This window comes from Diadema antillarum, unplaced genomic scaffold (genome assembly GCF_040938485.1).
Source record: "Diadema antillarum isolate AM-2024a unplaced genomic scaffold, OU_Dant_1.0 seq00001199_RagTag, whole genome shotgun sequence".
Taxonomy (NCBI): domain Eukaryota; kingdom Metazoa; phylum Echinodermata; class Echinoidea; order Diadematoida; family Diadematidae; genus Diadema; species Diadema antillarum.
Window position 1 is genome coordinate 688761 of NW_027271993.1, and position 22361 is coordinate 711121.

General features: G+C 39.7%; 1 protein-coding gene across 1 annotated transcript; it reads left to right on the forward strand.

The window, feature by feature from the left end:
• The first annotated feature begins 1244 nt into the window (after positions 1-1244).
• On the forward strand, positions 1245-18322 carry LOC139744628 (monomeric sarcosine oxidase-like). Its single transcript, XM_071655058.1, has 8 exons — positions 1245-1341; positions 9644-9713; positions 10685-10876; positions 13192-13402; positions 15260-15426; positions 16204-16393; positions 16670-16803; positions 18154-18322. The coding sequence occupies exons 1-8, from the start codon at positions 1245-1247 to the stop codon at positions 18320-18322; spliced, it is 1230 nt and encodes a 409-aa protein (XP_071511159.1).
• The last annotated feature ends 4039 nt before the right edge of the window (positions 18323-22361 follow it).

The window sequence follows — 22361 nt, forward strand, 5'->3', positions numbered from 1 at the left end:
GGTATGTTGAGCGTTCTGTCATTTCAACAGAAAAATTGAAATATGTGGAATTCTTTTCATGTTTTCTTTATTCCATTGGGTCCTGTATTTTGACATCACATATTCCTGTGCTCTTTTTATCTAGCGATGGCGGCACACTAGCGGGTCTAACTCAAAACAATACACGAACATAGATTTTGTCTAATTTTTCTCAAGCTTCACTGATGTATATAGGGCCTGCGACTAACATTGCTGCATCTGCATTTTAAACCACTATTAGGCCTATATATAGTTCGGGTCAAGTTCCCCTTTAAGAAAGAATGGTTGGCCGCTCAAATGGCGATTGGTCCTCGATGACTGTGAAATAATCTAAGTCTATTAATTTGTGGCTTAGAGTCACTCAAAGTCGACACAAGACACTAAATGATACAACCAGTTTAATTCTGGCTCCAGATGACTGCGTCCACTACTGATTCCATTAAACATTCACTTTTCACTGCATAGGTGGGATCAATTTTAGGAGGTATGCTTACCTCCTGGTTGTGGATCAACAGTAGATAAGGGCCCCGTTGCTAGAAACTCAACTTGCGTTTAAACAGCAACAGCAACAGACTTGCGTTAAAACGCAAAGTTGCAAGATATTTGGAAGACTTGCGTTTGATTTGTAGAGTTGTGTTTAAAAGCAAAGTTTCTAGCAACGGGACCCAGAAAGCCCTCCAGACCCCTATAACCAGGAAGAACTGTGGCTTACGTAGGGATGACGGGGAGGGGTGGGGGTGGGGTGGGTATCTGCTGGATGGAGAGCATTTCTGAAAAAAAAATCATCGGCAAGACGAATTATGATTGGGTTTTTTTCCGCATGCGCAAGAGATTAGCGACGCAGAAAAATTAACCGTACGTAAAGACTACACTGTGTTGTCAACTGTTCCAGTGATACTAGGGACTGTGTACTAACTGACGATCACACCCCTCGATTCCCCAGCAATAGGTAGTTGTCGATGTGACCTCACGTTACCATGCTAATCGTTTCAAAAGGAAGAAAGCTGAAAGAGAGAGAGGGAGAGAGAGGGGGAGAGAATACTGTTTACAAACTGAACTCGGGCGTCACAATTAACCATAGGGCCTATTGCTGATTAGCCACATACACGAAACCGTCTGCAGCTCGCTTACCATCGTGTAGGATTGGATTACAAGGTTCTTTGATCGGGCTACAGGTGAAACAACTGCATTTGGGGTCGCGGATTACCTGTTGGAACAACTGAAAAATGGATCAGCAAACCCCTCAGTTTGACTACATCGTGGTGGGGTGCGGAGGTGTCGGCAGCAGCGCTGTCTACTGGCTGGCAAAGCGGTGTGGAAAACGTATGTGGCACCACATTATCATGTACATGTATTGACATCTTTTATTTTTCCAACAAAGTACGTTGTAATACAATATTCATGTATGCATGCCGCAAAGTGGTAAGGAACGGTGGCTGCTTATATCGGCGTAGCACGTTCTTCACATCGCTCGTACCAGGGAGGCGCGATTCCTACTCAGAAAATCAACCCACACTCGCTTCTACTTCCATAATGCGAAAAGACTTCGAGCAAACTTTCATTTATAGTGCTGTTTACAATGTTGCAGCGTTAATCAGGACACGATTGACTTGGTTTCTTCTATAGGCATGCTTTCCATTAGCCTCTGTCAATAAACGTTTATAGTCTAAGCAATTGTGTTCTCATAATGTCTAAACTTTATACAACTAAACGTTCTTACCCCGTGTTTCAAATGTGGCAAAGTCCTTGTGACAAGGTCTTATGAACTAGCTGTTAGTCAAGTGCTCTTTCATTACGCTAGAAAATGTTGTAATAGTGGACCGGATTCAATGATGAACAGAGGACATAGTTGTTTAACGATAAAATGAACAACTTTAATCCACTATCACAAACTAGCGTCATGTAATGACTGCTACTCTGACCGTATCACTCAAATATAGAATACATGGAATATGCGTACACTTATGATAAATGTAGTGCGCTCATATAACACAACATCCCCCTCCTTCTGAAAAGATACAATGACGAATATTTTTTTTTAACTGCACTTGTACATATGGAAACATTCACATTGATCTTCCAAGTATTATAAATGTGAATCTCTGACACAGAATACTGAAAAATGTAGGAAGCTTGTTTGAGATTTGCATAGATCGCGGTATGAAATCTATTCTACTTGAAACAGCTGGTCTCATAAATGCAATGTATCAGAAACTCTTTTTTTATCAGTATAAGTTTTACATTTCTCATATACACTGAACAAATCTCGACATATCTGCTATCGAAAGATGAGACGAATAAAACGATAACGTTATTCAAACTTATTGTCACAAAATGCATGCAGTTTTACACCAGCATATTTACAAATAATTTCACGTATATCTTCGTGATATCTTTAATAACATGAGACAGAAATAATTATATTCATATGGAATGTATATATAGTATATGTAATAGAAACAGAATGATTTGGCATTTTAGTTTGTACTCAGATTATCATCAACAAGGAAATGATTTATATATGCTTGTATGTTTGTTGGTTTTTAACATTCAGTTGAGATTAACTTTTGTAAGTGAAATTAGTGAACAGCTACATCATAGTTTCAATGCATAAATGTGATTAACAGTTATACACAGATATATATATAGCATGCAACAACCATTTTGATAAATGTAACATATGTCGTAGTTGTTATGGTTCCTGACTTAAATTTCAAATATTGTCTTGTGAAATAAAATGATGTGTATCACTTGGTTACACAAATGTGCTGTAAATAAATCTACACTAAACATAATGAATATATTATTTACACTGACAATGCTGCTAGTTTATCTTCCAGCATTGCATTACTCTTGGTACCGCGATGGGGGTCTGACTTCACGTCCATATCGCGTTATGTACCGGGTAGAGACTGACTTCCTGTCAGATTGTCCTTGTCTTCTGTCTGGATGTTGTCTCCTTTCCTCACTCCTGCCGTCGTCTTCGAAATGAACCCGTTTTGGAACTATTGGTTTCGTTCCAGTTGGCATCTCTCTCAGGTGAGATCTATTTCTCCTCAAAATGCTACCGTTGGGAGTTGCTACTTCATAGGATCTTGGTTCCTGACGTACTTTGCTCACTTCGGCAGGAAGCCAAGTGTTGTCTTTGGGATTCAGAACTCTCACTTTCTGTCCAACGTGCAGAGGTGGTAAATCCCTACCTCCATGCAAGTCGTGATTGTGTTTCATGTTCTCCTGTCTCTGAAACAACAAATCAGGCGTAGACGATTGTTTGGTCAAGTGGTGACTTGGAAGTGTTGTCCTGATTGGTCTTCCAAAGAGTAATTCAGCAGGTGATGGTAGGTTGGAGTCGATTGGTGTGGCACGAAAATGTAGTAGTGCTGTCTGGATGTCTTGTCCAGTTCTGGTACACTTGGTCATGATTCCTTTGACAGTTTGTACCATGCGTTCAGCGAGTCCGTTGGATCTTGGATATCGCGGAGACGATGTAATGTGATCAATTGACCATTTCTCACACATCTCTTGGAATGGTCTTCCAACGAATTGTGGACCATTGTCTGATATCAGAGTTGCTGGTGGTCCGAAAAGACTGAAGATACCACTCAGTATGTTTGCGACTGCCGCACTGGATGTATCCTTCAACTTGCGAACGATTGGATACTTTGAATGGTAGTCGGTCACCAACAGGTATTCTTCCTTGTTGAAAGTAAACAAGTCAGTTCCAAGCTTCGTCCACGGCGAAGTTGGTATGCCGTGAGGTTGCAAGGGTTCTCTTTGTTGCTTGACCTGATTTTCTTGGCAGGCGTAGCAATTCTTTGAGATTTGCTCAATGTCTTTACTGATGTTCGGCCAATACACGGTTTCCCTTGCTAGTCTGCGGGTACGTTCAATACCTTGATGACCCTGATGAAGTTGATTCAGGATGTCTTGTCTGAGGTCTGTGGGAATGATGACTTGATTGCCTTTGAAAAGTACACCATCTGATACTCCGATTTCATCGCGGTATGGCCAAAATGTTCTGACCTCTCTAGGTACTTCCTTGATTGTTTCTGGCCAACTATTCGTGACGATTTGCCACAGAGCTCGCAAGGTAGGATCTCTCGACGTCTCTTGTTGCAGCTCATTTCTCTTCTTTTGTCCAAAGAAGATAAGGTCAATCTGTGATATGTCGATTTCCTCACATATCTCTTCCACATTGACATCAAGGGGAACGTCTTGATTCTTGCTTGGATTAGGCATTCTGCTCAAAGCATCTGATATGATCATCGATTTGCCTGGCTTGTACTTGACATCATAGTCATAGCCTTGAATTTTGATGAGAAGTCTCTGCAAACGTGGTGGCGCACATCTCAGTGGCTTTCTGGTGATCATCTCTAAGGGTTTGTGATCAGTTTGGACAGTGAACTGGTTTCCGAACAGGTACGTGTGGAAACGTTGTATTCCAAACACGAGGGCTAGCGTTTCTCTCTCTATGTTGGAGTAGTTAGCTTGTGACGATGAGAGAGACTTTGAAGCAAATGCGACAGGTTTGCCTTCTTGCATCAAACAAGCTCCTAGGCCTTTTGATGATGCGTCGACTTCTAGGATCGTTGTCTTCCTTGGATCATAGTACTGCAAACAAGATTCTGCAGAGATCGCTTTCTTGAGTTCGTTGAAGGCATGTTGATGATCGTCTTGCCATGTGAATGGCACATTTCTCTTCAGTAGTTCACGTAAGGGTGATGCCTTTTCAGAGAAGTTGGCGATGTGTGGAGCGAGATAGTTAAGAAGACCAAGGCACTTCTGTAGATCTTCTTTGTCTTGAGGTGTTGGCATAGCATGAATGTCTTCAATCTTCTGTGGATCAGGGCGGATGCCATCTCTGATATATACAGAGCCGAAGAAGTTGATGCTGTCAGTTTTGATGATACACTTCTTACTGTTGAAGATAAGTCCTTCTCTTTGGGCAACTTCCATCAGTCTGTGGAGGTTTTTGTCATGCTCTGCCTCGGTACGTCCAACAACTGCAATATCATCAGCGATACAGATGCATCCATCTACTTGACCAACGATACGGTCCATGTGTTGCTGGAACAAGTCTTGGCTGACAGAAAGTCCGAAAGGTAGGCGTGTGTAGCAGTATCTGCCAAATGGAGTACGAAAAGTTGTCAGCTCCTGGGATTCTTTGGATAGGTGAACAGACCAATATCCGGATTTCGCGTCGAGCTTAGAGAAATACTTTGCTCCGGAGAAAGCTGGGTTGACCTCTTCAAGAGTTGGAATCTTGTGGGGACATCGTTTGAGATTCTGGTTTAATCTCCTGGGATCTAGGCATACTCTCAAGGATCCATCTTTCTTGAGAACTGTAGTAATCGAACTACACCAGTCGGTGTGATGGTCGATTTGTCTGATGATGCCTTGCTTCTCCATTGAGTCAAGCTCAGCCTTGAGTTTGTCTTTGATGTGGACGCTGCACTTTCTTGGAGCATCAATGGTGGGGACAGCTCCTTCTTTGACATGTAGTGTTGCTTCTCCACGAAAGTTACCAATACGATCAAACTGTTCCGGATAGAGCACTTGCAGGTCCTTGACAGATTTCAACGGAGACGGTCTGTTAGTTGGACTACGACTCTGAGGGTGCATCTCATGGATTGTTACCACGTGTAACTCACTGCACATTGGTAGTCCAATTATCACTGGTCCTGAGACATCGACCACGTAGAAAAGTTGATCTCTCCACTCGGAGTCTTTGTACTTGCACGTGATCTGAAGGGTGCCCAAACAATGTATCGGGGAACCGTTGTATGCGGTAAGACGTGCTGAAGTCGGGTGTACAACTGCTTGCCACCTGCTTCCATACATGGCCTTGATTGTCCGTAGAGGGAGTGTATTTCCACTCGCTCCGGTATCGACCTTTGCATGTAAGATGTGTTGTCCACGTTTGCTGGGACAGATAATTCCAATCTTCACGAATGCTTCTTTCTGATGCACAGAATCGATAGATGCGTCTATGTCATTTCCCAGTACGGTAGTGTTAAATTCCTCAAAATCTTCCTGGGTTTCTCCTTCTGGCTCTTTGGAGAACTCGGCTACCTTTTGTTTGGTTGGCTGCCTGGTGGGTGTCTTCTGTCTTCGTGGTGAAAAACTGCGGTTACCACCTTGGCGTCCTCTGCTTGGACTTCGTCCTCGAAGCACTTTTCCGTGTTTTGTCTTTCTGCAGCATTTAGCCCAGTGTCCTTTGGAACCACATGCTTTGCAAATGTCTCTGTAGGCTGGACACTTTCGTGGTGGATGATTCAAATTACAGTTACCACACTTCTTGCGTCTATCTTGGTTATGTGATAGAGCATCTACGTTGCTTGCGGAGGAGTCGATCGAACGAAGACACTGTTTGCCTACGGCTATGGCTTCGTATTTCCTGCCTTCATCAAGGAGGTTTGCTATCTTGTAGCCTTTGGGTTGGTCTAGAAGATCTTTCTGGAACGCCTCGATAGGTGTAGACGCAATGACTAGCTCTGTCACGCGTTCTGAGAGCTCATTTTCGGTAAAGTCACATTCTTTGGCTTTACTCCGGCATCAATTTTACAAATTCGTCGATAGTTTCATTTGCGTGTTGACGATATCGCATCAGTTCCAGTCTGTGGATACGAAAATTCAGCTTGACTTTCAGCTGACCTTCAAGGGTAGACCACAACATTGCAGGTTTTTCTTGATCCTCATTGGATAGACTGGATGCGTTAATTCTACGCAAACCTTCATTTCCTACTGCAATTTTGATTTTGATTGCTTGCTTCTTTGGGTCTTGGACATCGTTGTCTTGGAAGCATAACTCCATGCGTTGTTTGAATAACTTGAATTCTTCCGGCACATCAGCACTATTCCAATTCATTTCTGGATACTTTGCCATCGTGCGTTTTGATTTAGATTGAGTTGGAGATACAAATGATACAATGCTTGATATTAATGTCACACTTTGCAAACTTACGGCTGAAAGGTTACAGATATAGTTTACAAAGTAAACAAATCAAGAATAGTTTGCAAACATAGAAATATATGACACAAAGTCACTACTGATATACATGTATCAATAATGTACACTCTCCAAAATACATCGAAACATGTCTAGATGTCAATATTACCACAGTAATACACAGATGCATATGAATATGTCAAAACATTCATGTACACAAATAACGAATGTATGTAATTGTCCACACGCAAGTGTTCAAATGTCTGAGATAGTTTAATGAATTGTACTCATTCTCATTTCTTTTATCTGGTTGCATGGATTCAATGTTGATATCAGTCTGGATCGTGCCGTGTCTTGATTGTCCGTCCTCGCTACGTTGTAGCTTGCAGGGTAGATGAACTGCGATTAACGGAAAACTGCGTATGCTCTGTCAGAAATATCCTTCCGCTGAGTGATGGTCTCGGTAGAAGCAATGATGTCGCAATACACGTTGCTATGCCGATAAGATAAACACATTTCTGGCCAGTCCAGGATAATACGCGTCTATCTGCGTCTTCTATTGTTATGTCAACAATGGATGTCAATGGATACGGTGCGCTCAGGTAATGCGAACTTGGTCTATTGTCACGTCAACAATGGAAGTTCCTGGTTGAAACGCTCGGGTATTGCGCGTACTTGGATACAGTGCGCGTCGATAATGCTTGTTTACTACAGGGGGCGTTTCATCAACGAGTTCGTCGGAGTTTTCACCGACAAATTTGCTATCAGCCAATCAGACCAAGGATTTCATTAGCTTTTAACAGTTGTTAGTGTAAATCCTTGCGTCTGATTGGCTGATAGCAAATTCGTCGGTGAAAACCCCTGACGAACTCGTTGATGAAACGCCCCCAGAACTCAGTGCAACTGTCCAATGTGGCGAATGTCAGTGATTCGTGCGACGAAAATGTTCTGACAACATTTTGTACGAGCTACACAGCTATATCTTACGATGTAGAAACGAATATAGAATGCTCTGCAAAGCGTTCATCAATCCGATGATATGTATTCGTATCGTTATTTGCTGATGAGCAGCATGGATGATAAAATAATCGGTGTATTCACGCACAGTGTTACTCACAAGACGAGTCGTTAAGCTAGTCCATGCACGTATCTGCAGTAGACGTAGACGTGTTGTGCGCAGTGTCCTCTCGGGCGGTTTCAGCACAAATCACTCATGATGAATTTCCCTAAGAAAACTTAAGTTCCGTGCTGATTTGGCATAAATCCGTGTCGGCACCGCTGCTACCATGTTGTAATAGTGGACCGGATTCAATGATGAACAGAGGACATAGTTGTTTAACGATAAAATGAACAACTTTAATCCACTATCACAAACTAGCGTCATGTAATGACTGCTACTCTGACCGTATCACTCAAATATAGAATACATGGAATATGCGTACACTTATGATAAATGTAGTGCGCTCATATAACACAACAGAAAAGTGAAAGCATGTTGAATTTTCTTCATATTTTCTTTGTATTGTTGTCCACACATGATGTCATAAATTCAAGTAGTCTCCTTATCCAGTGGTTGCAATACCAAAAGGAAAAAAAGAAGAAGAGATTATTAAGCAGAGGGGTGAAGATTCATCTGTACAAAGGGAAACAAATTAAAATCATACCACATCTTGTGCACGTCACGAGTCAGAAATATACGAGTCTTACAGCTCACGAGTCATGCAACTCACGAGTCATAAGTTCATGATTTTCACGGCCCACGAGCTAGACTTAGTGAACAAGGTCCAAGAGCTCGACACTAAGCAAATTTAAGGTCTCCTTGAGTCCGATACCAGGCAGACAGAGCCCACGAGTCCGACAATGGGCAAAAATAGCTTCAAAAACCGACATATCACGGGGCTTACAGTACGCAAAGTCGGTCTCGTGGCCCTTTTTTGCCTAGTGTCGGACTCATTCGCCTTATTTGCCTAGTGTTAAGCTCATGGGCCTGGTGGGCCTTTTTTTTTTGCATAGTTTTAGCCTCCTGTTTTCTTTTCCCGGGGTCATGCATCCCGCGAGATCGACATTCCCGAGTCATACTACCCATGGGCTCGACGCAAGGCAATTCAAATAAGGCCCAAGAGTCCGAAAGTAGGGGGAAAAGGTGGAGGAGACCGACACTGCGTCCCCCTGTGATACATGAGTTTTGGAATCATGGATCTTGATGGCCTAGTGTCGGATTCATGGGCCTTTTTTTGTCTAGCTCATGGGCTGTATTACTCGTAGGCTCTATAACTAGTGGGTTGTATTACTCGGATCGTGGGATGTATGACTGATGTGCTATATGACTCGCGTGCGTCGGACTCCTGACGTGCATCCGATCATACTCTTGTCAATCTGCCCGACTTAAACCTCAGTCAGACAAACCAAGTTGTATGAAGCAATGTGATCCATGCATTCATTAGATGGAATGTTCCGAATTGAAGAATGAACAGTATAATTGTGATTTCTATGGGCTTTACAAGCAATTTGTAGAAGTCAGAAATATGTACAAGTATAAAAACACTAATCATTGTAATTACCATCTTAAACGCAATGTGTCGTGAAATTAATCTCTCACGGTATTTCAAAGTAGCAACGAAAATTCTTACTAGCATTCTACATTAGTAATCGTATCATAAATGTTCTTTATTTTAGGTGTCCTTGGTCTGGAGCAGTTTAACCTCGGCCACGACCACGGTGGTTCCCAGGACCTCTCAAGGATCATGTAAGCAAAGTGACCAAGAACTCTCCTCCCTGTGTTAAAAAGACCGTTTCTGTAATGTAATGTTCTATAACTACACCTGTCTCCTCTCCTTCGGTCTCCATAGTCCAACCTCAACTTTCAGCTAGGGTTGTCCTTCGAATGTCACTATTTGCTGTCCTAACACTCTCCCACGGTCGCTTCCCTCCTCAACTCTTCTCTTTCTAAGTTCTTCCTTCGCCAAACAGCATTTCTTCCTAGGACTACAATGGTGACACTGCAAACCTCTCTTCCTTATTTTCATCACAATGCAAACTTTCAAGCAACACATAGAAGAAAAGTTATTACACAATAAGTTATTGCATCTTGATAAACCAGTTTGCTGATGTATAGGCCTATGCTATGCACTTGAATTGTAACAGTGTGGGCCTCCATACCTCCTTTTGATAAGGTATTTGTCTGTATAACTTTTGATTGATGAATATATTGGATGGTAAATAAGTTCGGATTATATCGGGCTAAATTTGTGGTCTCTGCGGACAACCTCAACCATGAAGCACCTACTTGATGTAAAGACATTAGCAAACCGATGTATTGAAAACATGACAAATCATTTACATCTCATATGTGTGCATGTCACGAGTCCGACACCTGCGAGTAATAATACAGTCCACTCGTCATACAGCCCACGAGCTCGACACTCTAGGCAGATAAGGCCCATGAGTCAGACATAGGCCAACAAGGCCCACGAGTCTGACGCTCATTACGTCACGAGGCTTCACGTACGAGGTGTCGGTCTCGTGGGTCTTTATCACCTACTGTCGGACTCGTGGGCCTTTTGTTTGCATACTGTCGAGCTCATAGGCCGTATGACTCTTCGGCTGTATTACTCATGGACCTCTTTTCAATGTCGAGCTCGTGGGCCGTATGACTCGTGGTTGTCACGCTCGTGGGATGACGATCCCCCTCCTTTTCCTTTATGATTTGATGAGCAGACGTCTGTCCTACAACGACAAAGCTTACATTCCCTTGGCCCGGGGCACGTACGAAGCATGGGGCGAGGCGGAACGGGAATCAGGTATACAGCTAGTCTTCAAAACAGGTGGCCTGGATATTTGCAAGAGGAATACACCAGGCCATGCCGTCCTGGAGAAATTCGCCACGGCTATGACAGAACAAAACGTACCGTGAGTTGTGAGCTTTACCATGTCGTACTTTTTTGCGATGCTTTCTTGTGAACGTTTATTCATTTATCTTATATATTTCGGTTTTATTTCCACAGGGTAGTCTTATGAAGACCTGTGGGTCCTCTCTCCAGAGAGTCCTGCCCATGATGAAAGTACATAAACATCCATCGTAACTCAAAATAATGTCCATACATATACGTGTATGTTGAACGGTAAAACGTAAAATCTACATAATTGATTATCCATTTAAATGCATACAATCAGATAATAAGTTTAATAAGCTTATTGCGATGTGTGTTTCTTACTCCAATTCCCGCCAGATCAAGATGTGAAATCTTGAACCTGAATGTCGGCATGATGCCTTTCATCTGCCTGCTGTTGAAGAAGTTTAGACACAACTAGAATAAAATTTTTAAAAGCGTTTATATTGTTTTTGTTCACCATTTTTTCTTCTCACCTCAATTTCGTTTTACTCAATTCTTCCTCTCATGAACTGTGCATTAAGGAAACAGTTGACATTGATTTTTCATACGTTTACATTTTCAGGAGTCGAATTCAATGTTCTCAATGAGGATACCAAATTTTCATTGTAATGTCGTTTTCTCTTCACAGTGGTTATTATGAAGTTTTGAATTTCTTGTTTTATTCTTCGTATCACTAAAAGCGGGGATATAGAGTTTCACTTGAACAGATCCTCATTACTTCAAAGCCAATTTTCTCATAAATGCCACTATTACACCTTTTGATTTCTATGAGCTTGAACACTCTTTTTTGATTGATTATGTATCATTTGAATTTGAGGATCTCTTTAAGAATTTGACATGAACTTAAAGCTTTCGACGTCTTGCTGGATTGGATATGGAAGGACTCGTAGGGCAATGCACGAGACACTGAGATATTGTTGAGTTCTGCAATGTGTTGACCTGCTCAAAGCAAACATTTTAATGTACTTTTCGTTACTTGTTTTCAAAATGCGATGTCTCATCTTTTCTCAATGTCTTTACAGAAAAGCAATAAAACTTAGCTCAACTTCAAGTAAGATAAAGGACCCGCTTGTTTTTCACCAATGACTATACCGGTCTGAGATTAATGAGCGTCTGTATACCTTTGTACCTTCCGATAACGCTCTAATTTTGAGGTCAGGTTAGCTTATGTTTGCTGTGTATGACAGGTCATGACTAGGGTGATAAAACAATTCGCTGTGCTCGGCACAGAGGGTATTACTATCTCTTGATGTTTAAGATCTCAACATGCCTTTGCACGTGCGACTAATTCCATAGAATTTCACATTGCTGAGGTAACGCCTGTATTCTCTCAATTATTGCAAATGAAAAAATGCCGTTACTATTGCTTCGATTTAAGAAGGTCTGGACGTATTTGCATATCTATGATACACGCCAAATTGGCGTATACTGAATCTAAACATTGGAGTTCAGATGATTGACACCTGGTCAAAATGAGTACAGGTTATTCCTTATGTACGAGTTAAAAAGGATTGCAAAGAAAAAGACAAGAAAGAAAAGTAAAAGCTTAATAAGCAAAGCTACAGGAGAAACTAAAGGAACATAGTGGACGAAACACGAAAACAGGAAAAGATGAATTAAGAGCAAAATTATGAGAATTGTGGATCAAGAGAAAGGAGCAAAAGAAGGGCAAGACTTGGACGACGGAGGAGGAAGAAGAGATGGAAAAGAAGGGGTAACTGAATGATTAAGAGGAGGATTCGGAGGAAGAGAGGAAGAAGATCGGCTACATAAAGCACGTAGAGGCTAGCTTACTGGCTGCATATTTGAACACGAAGGAGGAGTTATAACAGGTCATGTCGTCCCCATCGCGACGTCATGATACTGTTACTGAAAGTAGCAGAGCACGTAGTTATCGATTACGAGTGTCCATTACGAATCAGATCTCAGTCACATATAGCTCCTAACCATCCCACACCTACCCATTAAACTACCATAAAGTGTTGTAGTTATTTTGTTTTCGATAAGACGATAATTATCTCCGTTATCGTCGACATTTCATGGTCGCTGTAGGATCGGGCCTGATAAACACGTAACATTTTATGATGGCTCCGTCATTTGTACGTGGAAAAAAATTGCTTACTTAAAGGGCAAAATCTCAAATGAAAGGGTTAATCTTTCAGCATATAACCATAACAAGGGCAATTATTTTGGATTTACATATTATATTTTTGTAATAACTTATTCAACTCATAAAGCGTTGCAAGTAAAGAATGCAGGAGATTGTAAGCGTATGTCATTGTATGTAGCATGATTTCGTCACCTCTTATTATCCCTCTGTACCCATACCAGGTTCGAGAGGTTTGAAGGGGAGAGCATTCGGAGTAAATTCCCGCAGATGAACCCTACCCCCGAATGGATCACTCTTTACCAAAAAGACAGCGGGCTGGTGGACGCAGCCATGGGCAACGCAGTTCACATTCAACTTGCCCGCAAGCACGGGGCCACCATCCTAGAAAATGCGGGCGTCATGAACATTGTCAAGCAAGGCAATCTGACGAAGGTGCGCGAGTATTTCTGAAGAGGAAGAAGTAAATGTTTAAATAAAACAAAACACTAGAAGAACATTGACAAAGATCAAACAGCTTGAAGAAAGGAATGTACCATTTTCTCTTTTTCACAGCCTCGCTCTCGCTGTCTTCAAAGAAATCTTAAGTTAAATTGACAACCAGTGATACCCGGCATTGTCCCTGATTGACATTGCCCGGCATCGACGTAAATCCACACCGATTTACTGTCTTTTGAGTAATAACTACAAAAGGGCATACATATTCGGATGGGATTAGGACCCATGACCTGACTGCGAGACAGACGTCATATCCACTACAGACCTTAAAGGACAAGTTCACCTTCATAAACATAAGGATTGAGAGAATGTAGCAATATTAGTAGAACACATCATTGAAAGTTTGAGGAAAATCAGACAATCCGTTCAAAAGTTATGAATTTTTGAAGTTTTTGTGCAGTACCCGCTGGATGAGAAGACTACTGCACTGTATGAATAACTTAGATGTCACATGCGTACAACAATATAAGGAAAATATAAAGAGAATTTCACAAAATTCCATCTTTTGAAAAAAAGTACACATTCCCCTGACTCGTTACCGACAAATGTTATGGGTAATATAATTCCCCCTGCCTTTAGAAAGAGGCAAGTCAAGTGCTCTTTTGTTATGCGAAAAAAGTGAAAATATGTTGAATTTTCTTTTACATTTTCTTTATACTGTTGTACGCATGTGACTCACAAGCTGTAGTAGTCTCCTCATCCAGCGGTTCCAACACAAAAATTTAAAAAATTCATAACTTCTGCATCGATTGTCCAATTTTCCTCAAACTTTCACTGATGTGTTCTACTAATATTGTTGCATTTTCTCAATCCTTATGTTTATAAAGGTGAACTTGTCCTTTAAGCTTCCCCCGATGGCCAGAGACAGATGGCTCTGATCCCTTATGGCAGCGGGTACCGCATATTGATTCAAATTGATGGTCCTTGCGTCGAGATGTTTCACTGTAGCTGATTGACATATTGCACTTCATCTACTGGGCGGAAGCTCAGAAGTATCGTGGATATGACCACTGTCTATAAAATCAGGAGAACTTGGTTCGAATCCTACCCGAGTAAGCCTAAGTATGCCAATGATTTTTGTCATTAGCTTCTATTCAAACAATGAATAATCGGTCTGGTGTAAATTTACGTCAATAAAAGGCAATTTGTCAACTCGACGGAAGAATTGTCAATTTGAACAGTGATACCATATTATTTGTTCAAAATTCATTATTTTAATACCCAGCATCCCATCTTTTTACAAGTCAGACACGATAAGTTTTCCGCGATGTGCACGTAATACACAGTCCAATTAGGAATTTTCTAGCTCTGAAAGTTCCAATTCCATGACATCTTTTGATCCTTTTGTTTCCAAAACTAGCGTGATTTCTCCTAACAAATCTCATCTCCGCGTTATCTCTCTTGTCTCTCTCTGTTGGTCATGAAATGTCAATCGGTAGGTTGCAAATTGTAATGTAAATCGCTAAACCTGACATTCCTAGTCCTGTAACATGTCAATGTGGCTTGATATTTATATCATTTTTATACAATTCCCCTACACTCAGATATTAAATGGTGCAAAATAGCTTAGTCAGCTTGTTTCCTTGGTAGAAGGACCAGTGATTGACTAGATAAGGCGAATATCGTCCTGTATGTATGGACAAAGCGTATGGTCCATTTACCAAGAAGTTTTGAACACAAGGAGCTTCAACTGTGTACATTGTATTAAGCTTTTTGCATGTGCACATGCAGTATCACGCGGTATATACAGAAACTCACCATATAATGTCAAGTTTAACGAATAATTGCTATTAGGTCTGCACGGCCAAGGGTGATTTCCTGTGCAGGAAGGTAGTGATCACAGCAGGTGCCTGGATGAACGAAGTCTTGTCGTCTGTTAGGGTGAAGATACCACTCACCGTCACCCAGGAGCAGGTCACCTACTACGCCACGCCCCACATGAAGGAATTCACCAAGGATAAGTGGGTCGCATCTTCTTTGTAAAGTCGTTGATGAGTTTACGTTTCAACCTTGATAGTCATAAAAAACAAAATGGGAGCCTTGTAAAGGGGGCTAGATGAATTGAAGGTTGGGAAGAAAGGGTATCTGTTGTTAAAATTAGTTCCTCGCAGAACTAGGTTTAGTGAATGAGATAGAGATAGATAGATGGATGGATAGATAGATAGATAGATAGAGATAGATAGATAGATAGATGAAATGTCTTTTCGTGACAATTTAATTGTGTAGAATGATGGAAAGAGCTTCTGGATGTCCCCTGGTTTACTTTAAATGAGTTACGCTCGGGCTGGCCCACTTGTTTTACTGGTGTGGGACCTAGTATTTCCCAGGGCAGCATTTACACGAGATAGCGCCCTAACTTTTACCCAAAGCTTTTCTCATGTTTGACAGTATGGCGAAAAGTGGGAAGACGCCAGGAGACTGTTTTTATGCATGGAATGTTGGACATACATAGATGAATTCAATAATACAAAGGCAAACCTGCATCGTTGTTCAACCCAATCTTTTAAAGTCACTTGGTTTAAATTGCTTGTTCCCTTTTCTCGAAAGCACAACTCTTAAAGATAATCTGCTTTATGAATAAGAAAATGACTGCAATGTCACGTCAGTTCCCGTCGAGTCTGTTTGTTGTTGATTGTGTTTCCTACATATATAATGTCAGATAGTAGCGAGAGAATGTTAATGTTTCTTGCCCTATAACAATGGCTCTTTATTTGAATGCCATTCTTCCGCAACATTAGGTGCCCGGTGTTCATTCTGCATACGGCACGTGCAGCCGAGCCGTATCTCCTACCTATCCATGGCAACACGGGGTTTAAGATCGGCTTGGACGTTGGGGGCCCTGTTGTGACCGCTAGGACAAGGGACTACACCCCTGATCCCAAGAGAGAGAAGCTTGCCAGCGATTACGTCAAAGAGCTGTGTCCAAGAGTGAGGACAAATTATTTTCCTTATTTCTCTGAACACGAAAGACAAAAAAGAAATGAAGATACTGCGTCATAAGGGTTAGGGTCTCTGAAATTATCTATTCATAACCCATAACTATGGATGCTTATAACTAGCGCAATCCCCATTGTGATTTTACGTCTGTAGTGTGATTTACCAATTGCCGGTTTTACTTCAAATAATTAATATGCAAACATCTAATGATCTGTACTCTTCTTTTTACATACATCCATTTTATGTGTTTCCTTTTACATTCTGCAGGGTCTTGGACCAATCTTGTTCACAAAGACGTGTCTCTACACGTTGACCCCGGATAGGAATTTCGTTATTGACAACTGTCGTAAGACTGGTTATCCTGACGTCATTTTCTGCTGTGGGGCTGGCCACGCCTACAAGTGAGTTTCAAGTCAAACTATCTTTAATCCTCTACGATATTTGTCTCTCTGTAAGAAGAGTCGAAGAGCGTTAGCAAGTACATGAAGTAAATCTAATAGTGAATGATTAAATATCCCTTAAATGCTCTGTCCTGTTATTCTGTATAACCCTTGAACTTTGGCATCGAATGTTAACGCATTTTACAGTTCGTTATTTCGGAGTTTCATGATTCCGAAGGTTCGTTATTCCGAAAATGAAGTAAGGTTCGTTATTCCAAAGGTTTGTAGTTCCAACAGTTCGTTAGTACGAACATCTATTTCATTTTCGGATTAACGAACCTTCCAACTGACGAACCTTATTTTATTTTTGGATCAAAGAACCTTCGGAATAACGAACATCGCCCAGTAATGTAACTGAGGTGTCAGAAAGGTACTGAAGGAAGAACCAAACTGATGTCATTCCCTTTTGTTTGAATGGCGATAGGGCACCTGCTAGTCAAAGGGATCTCTTTGATCAGTTCGTGCATGCATATATATGACTTGTGAGCTGTAGTTCTACCTTGAAAGATTTTGTGGATTTAATTCTCACTCTGACCAAGAAAAATAGGTTCAACTTTGCACCTTACCAGTGTTACACTAGAAGATCTGTTACTTGTGCAACTTCGCACCTTTCGGACAAGTGAGCACCTTTAAAGATGTTCCCTGTGTGACACTGGTCAGGGTGGTGGGTCTCAACCCCATGCACTGGTAAAGGTGCAAAGTTAAACCTTAATTTCGTAGAATGCTGAATCGTCGTAAACTAGTGTTTCTAGGCAATTTTGCATAACATTGTAAGACCTATTTCATCTATGCAAGAGCTTATGAAAACCTAAAAATGAGTGCTATTTCATTATTATGCAAGACTCCTCTTTTTTCTGTGTTTTTGTTTTGTTTTGTTTTGTTTTGTTTGTTTGTTTGTTTGTTTTTATTTTTATTTTTTTTTTTGGGGGGGGGGTGTAAGCAATAGTTTATACCGGTAAGGTAATGGCGATTCACTTTTTCAGTTTCTCGAGGTTTTGGTGAGTGTGCATATCGCAGGAATAACATATTGGCACAAGTTACATGTTCTACAGGTTTAAAGATACGAAAGCGAAAATACCACAAGTTTGAGATGAAAAACATGTAAGAGATAAGAAATAGAGGGAAAAAATAAGAGTTGACTACTGGTACTATGTTCAAGGTTCATCGACAGTAATTTCATTAACCCAACTCTCCAAATTTCCCCCAAAATTATGCTGAATTTTAAAACGAAAATGATACTATTAATCTTCTTTCGTCTGTGCTTATTTTCAGTTTCGTTTTACATCGTTTTATTCTGTTTCAACATTCTAGGTTTGCGGCAGTGCTTGGAAGGATTTTGAGTCAGCTCGCAATTGACGGTCGAACTGCCTACGACATATCGATGTTCAACATGGACAGGCCTGCCATTAAAGACCCCAACTACGTGTCCCACTTCCAACTCGGGACCGAGCAGGCCACCAAGGCGACGTCGAAACTGTGATCGAAACACATGGCAGTCATCATTGGCCTTCCGACATGAATTACGGCACGACCTTTCGTTCTTACCCATTTCTCAATTGCCACACATACATACTGAATTGTGTTCTCGAAAATTATGTGTTCAGAGAGAAAGAGAAAAATATGCATGTATGTAGATATTGTCTTGAAGATCAATATTTTATTAAAGTCGAAGTGATGATAGACTTTATTTCTGAAATATGCACTCATGTTTGATACGTATGGTATAGAAATGGATGAAGTATCCTCCCTCCCACTCCCCTCCCCCCCCCCAAAAAAAAAAAGTATGTAATGATCTACTGCTGACGAAAATTATTTTCGGAAATATAGTTAATCCTCCGTGTAAGCAATACAACTATCGATAAGTGTAGCATGGCGTGTAACCACTGAGAACGTACAACATCAGCATGTATCATGGAGTCGTGGCGTTTAATGGTGTTTAGCATTGACAATGACTAGAGGTAACAAAGACCTATCCCTGAAGTCAACTGTGTCCAATTTTCTCATTATGATCCTTTGATACTCTCCGGAAATCATTTTTGCACCATGTCCTAAAGTCTATCCATAGAGGCTTGCTCCACAAATCGAACTTTCTATTGAACGTGATACTATGTTTGCTTATTCAAGCCTCTAATAATATTAATTTCAAAATTGGCATTTTGTTACTATTATTGTAAGAATAAATATGAGAAGACCAAAGAGCCTGAATTACAAGTAATGAACATCAAAATACAAAACTTATCAATCTATCTATCTATCTTGCTGTCTATCTATCATCCATCTACCTACCTACCTATCTATCTATCTATCTATCTATCTTGCTGTCTAATCTATCATCTATCTATCTATCTATCTATCTATCTGTCTATCTATCTGTCTATCTGTCTATCTATCTATCTGTCTATCTATCTGTCTATCTATCTATCTATCTATCTATCTATCTATCTATCTTTCTTTCTATCTATCTATCTATCTATCTATCTATCTATCTATCTATCTATCTCATATATCTATCTGTCTGTTAATCCTGTCTGCGTTTGAATAGAATTGTAAGATTCTTAACACCTCATGTCGATACGATAATGTCTAACAGAAGTGTGTTCTCAGTTCTTTTCTCTGCTATTGTCACCACGCTGAATTACCTGACAAACGTCATTGTAACTTTGGTCGCTTGTGTGAATTTGTTCATTGTGTGTGACCCCAACTGAAATAACCAAACCATGTTTTATCTATGTCTCTGCGAACAACGGGAGCACGGTCTGATTTTATGTATTGTCTGTTTATATCACCAGTATAGTATTGTTCTCATTCTTTGCGTCCAATCAGAATACATCAAAGCTTTGATGCACATTATTTTTTCCCCTTGGAGACAGTGGGCATGAATTATAAACAAGATACATCTGCGGTATACACATTTTGCATTATACATTTTACATACTATGCACTTACAATTATTTCTTTAGAGTGCAGGTATACATTAAAGGCGCATGTACGAAGAAAATCTTAAGGGAACAAAAGGTTTCAAGGATTTTCTATATCTCAACTGTACAACAATGATCAATGATGATGATCTTATATATGCCATAATCAAGCAAATTCAAGTACATAAGTACAAATAAGCATTGTTCAATGTGATAAGTGTATGAAAATTTCATGGAGAATTTATGTGGAAAAGGAAGAGAATAAAGAAAACGGTGTTAAAAGTCTCTTTGTTTTACATCAGATTTTTACCTTGATGTATTAATGCAATTCAAACTTTCATACTATAGCTTGACAGGGCTGCAGGTATGTTGGCTTAGAAAGCCCATTCCCTTATCTTATGTTAATCATATTAGTATTTTAGCAATGTTTGAAAGATGATATCATTGAGAGAATACTGATTTGGAAGTGTGTGTGTGTGTGTGTGTGTGTGTGTGTGTTTGTTTTTCTCTCTCTCTTTTGTGGGCGTATCCAAGTAATCCGAAGAAAAATAGAAAATTAATATAAATCATATATACTACACGTATATGGCGTGTATTTTAGATAGTCATTTGGCCACTATTAAAGTAATGTTCAGTGCATTATTAATTAGCAGAAGTCAACAAACATTTACAGTGATAGGTCCCTTCGAGTACGAAGGTACAAAGAACATATCACAATCCAGTCATAAACATTGCCATCTATCACTTTTTTAACACCTTGTAGTTTCTACAAAGTTGAGTGCATGCATTTTGACTGACCTGCGAGTGTGCTGAGGTTGGAGGTCCAGGTAAGGAATCTCGTGCGCTGGAAGTAATTACAGGGGAAGAGTGTAGACATTGACCCTTTAAGTCATGATTTTCGTCCTTGCCGCCCCCACCCTACCTACTATGTATCTTATCGTGTGTGTTTGTGTGTACTCTGACATGTGTGTGAGTATGTATGTGTATATGTGTGTGTTCATTTTTTGCACGGAAATTGTACGTTTATGTATTTTCTTTGACTGCTTTATCATTAAGGATAGTATCACTCTCTTTGCCTTCTAAAAGTCGAGTACTCTTTCACCATGTTCGATATTATATATATATATATATATATATATATATATATATATATATATATAGTATCGAAAATGGTGAAAGAGTGCTCGATATATTATATATGTATATATATATATTCACAACAGTAGATCAATATAAAAACTCCGTTAGAGACGTAAATTTGACGAATTTTCGCCCATAGGGCTTTGTCAAGTCAATGCATTTGATACTTCTTTTTTTTGGACACTCTATTCTTTTTGAAGTGTCAAATGTATTGACTTGACAAAGCCCTATTGGCGAAAATTCGTCAAATTTGCGTCTTTAACGGAGTTTTTATATTGACTTACTGTTGTGAATCTATACTTTCTTAGGACTCGAGCAGAATCTAATCATTATATATATATATATATATATATATATATATATATATATATATATATATATATGTATATATATTTAATTGTATATTGAATTATCAATTCATTTTCTTTATTTTGATATAATATGGGTTTTGTGGTCTTCCTATCCAGCAATGGCGACAAGTGGGTTAAACCAAAACTTTTAAGATTAATAACTTCTTAACGGATTGAGCGATTTGCCTCAAACTTCATTGATGTGTACCGATACATGTACTAAAAATGTTTCTGCACTCACTCAATCCACATAATCTATCGAGTCTATTCTCCTTCCATTCAAAATTAGAGAAAAAATGCTAACGATCCAATGGCAATAATCCCCTCTAATCTTTGTTTATCATTGTGAAGTAAGTCAATTCGAGTGATTTTGATCCAAACACTCTCAGTCATCATGTGCAGAAATGAAACAGCCAGTCGTGTCTCTGTTTTTATTATCATTATCATTATCATTGCTATCATTATTATTATCATTATTATCATTATTGTTCTTATTGTCTCTATCGTCACATGATATCTCTTGGAGATCATATTATTATTATTATTATTATCATTATCATTATTATTATTATTATTATTATTATTATTATTACATTTATTTTAATAACGGCGTCATCTTTTTTTTCTTTACTTGAATAACAGCGCCTATTTCCGATTCCACCTTCCCTTCATCAATGCTGCATGCTTCTTGGAATCTCTTGGAATCGAAAGGTACTCCATGCCTCCCATCAGGATTCAATTATGTATGTATATATATATATATAAAATATATATATATATATATATATATATATATATATATATATGAAGAGTTTGTTCGCAAAAACCGATAAGTCCATTTTTGAAAATTTTGAAGTACGGTCTCTGTCATAAAGTACAAAATAATACCTTTTAAATGATATATTGGTCACTACATATAAAGGTACATTTTTGAAGTTAGGTCAAAAGACATGAAAGAAGCAAAAATTTTCTTATTGTTCTTTTTATTTTCCTTGACCATTCATCGCAAATATCTCCATTTGGCAAATATATGGACTTATCGGTTTTTGCGAACAAACTCTTCATATATGAGGTTATGGCCTAATGGGAGGGGAGGGGTGTATTATCTGTT